The 962-nt window shown below is 42.2% G+C and overlaps 1 protein-coding gene across 1 annotated transcript; it reads left to right on the top strand.

Moving 5' to 3' along the window:
* Nucleotides 1-573, top strand: LOC103670834 (60S ribosomal protein L39-like). Its single transcript, XM_040626700.1, has one exon. The coding sequence runs from the start codon at nt 32-34 to the stop codon at nt 185-187; it is 156 nt and encodes a 51-aa protein (XP_040482634.1). The 5' UTR covers nt 1-31; the 3' UTR covers nt 188-573.
* Nucleotides 574-962: the final 389 nt, after the last annotated feature.

Here is a 962-nt window from a genome sequence, read left to right as displayed (position 1 = left end):
TCCTGGTGTGTATGGCCCACTGATCTTTGCCATGTCTTCTCACAAGACATTTGGAATCAAGCGATTCCTGGCCATGAAACAAGAGCAGAATCATCCCATTCCCCAGTGGATTCGGGTGAAAACTGGTAATAAAATCAGGTACAACTCCAAGAGGAGGCACTGGAGAAGAACCAAGCTGGGTCTATAAGGCATCACACATCATGAAATGACACACCTAATTGGCACACATATTTAAGCTGCAGGAAGATCATGTGTTCCTATCCTATCTGTCCGTAAACATCCCTCCCACCTGGCCAATAGACATGTTTTATCAGGGAAATGATTTTTCTCTGTTACAATGCCTCTACACCAGTAGGTCGGTTCAGTAATAAATGTGAGAACTTTCAGCTGAAAAAAAAAAAAAAGAATCAAGCAACTGAGGTATAGTTGGGCCATCACAGGACAAGTGATCTTTAAGGACCCAGGAGATTAAATGTCGTCCTACCGTTATCCTATCATCTGTCATCATTGTCGTCTTATTCATCAGGTATTACTGAGTGCTACTCACGGCATCCAGGACTGGGCTGGGCGGCATGTTATAATAATCAGGACTATTTACTGAGCCCCGACTGCAGCCCAGCTACTTCATTTAGGTTATCAGTAATCATCACAACAACCCTGCAATGCACGTTTTATTATCCCCATTTTAGAGAAGAAAACTAAATCTCAGGAAGAGAAAATGACTTTCCTAAGGCCACACAATTGGCCAATGGCAGAAGCAGGGGTGGTATGTACACACGAATCTGGCCTAAAGGGCCAATTTTTTCCAATTACCCCCAGTCCTTTGAAAACACACTGAATTATAAGAATGATCCCTGCCTTCAACAGGATTACACCTATGTAGGAGAAAGAGATAAATTGCTGAAATAATTAAAGACTGTCAGACAAGAAAACACTTATAGAACACGAACAAGGAAAACGTG

This window comes from Ursus maritimus, unplaced genomic scaffold (genome assembly GCF_017311325.1).
Source record: "Ursus maritimus isolate PB19 unplaced genomic scaffold, ASM1731132v1 scaffold_12, whole genome shotgun sequence".
NCBI lineage: Eukaryota > Metazoa > Chordata > Mammalia > Carnivora > Ursidae > Ursus > Ursus maritimus.
The sequence above is the reverse complement of the archived record's forward strand: the minus strand, read 5'-3'. Positions and strand labels throughout refer to the sequence as shown.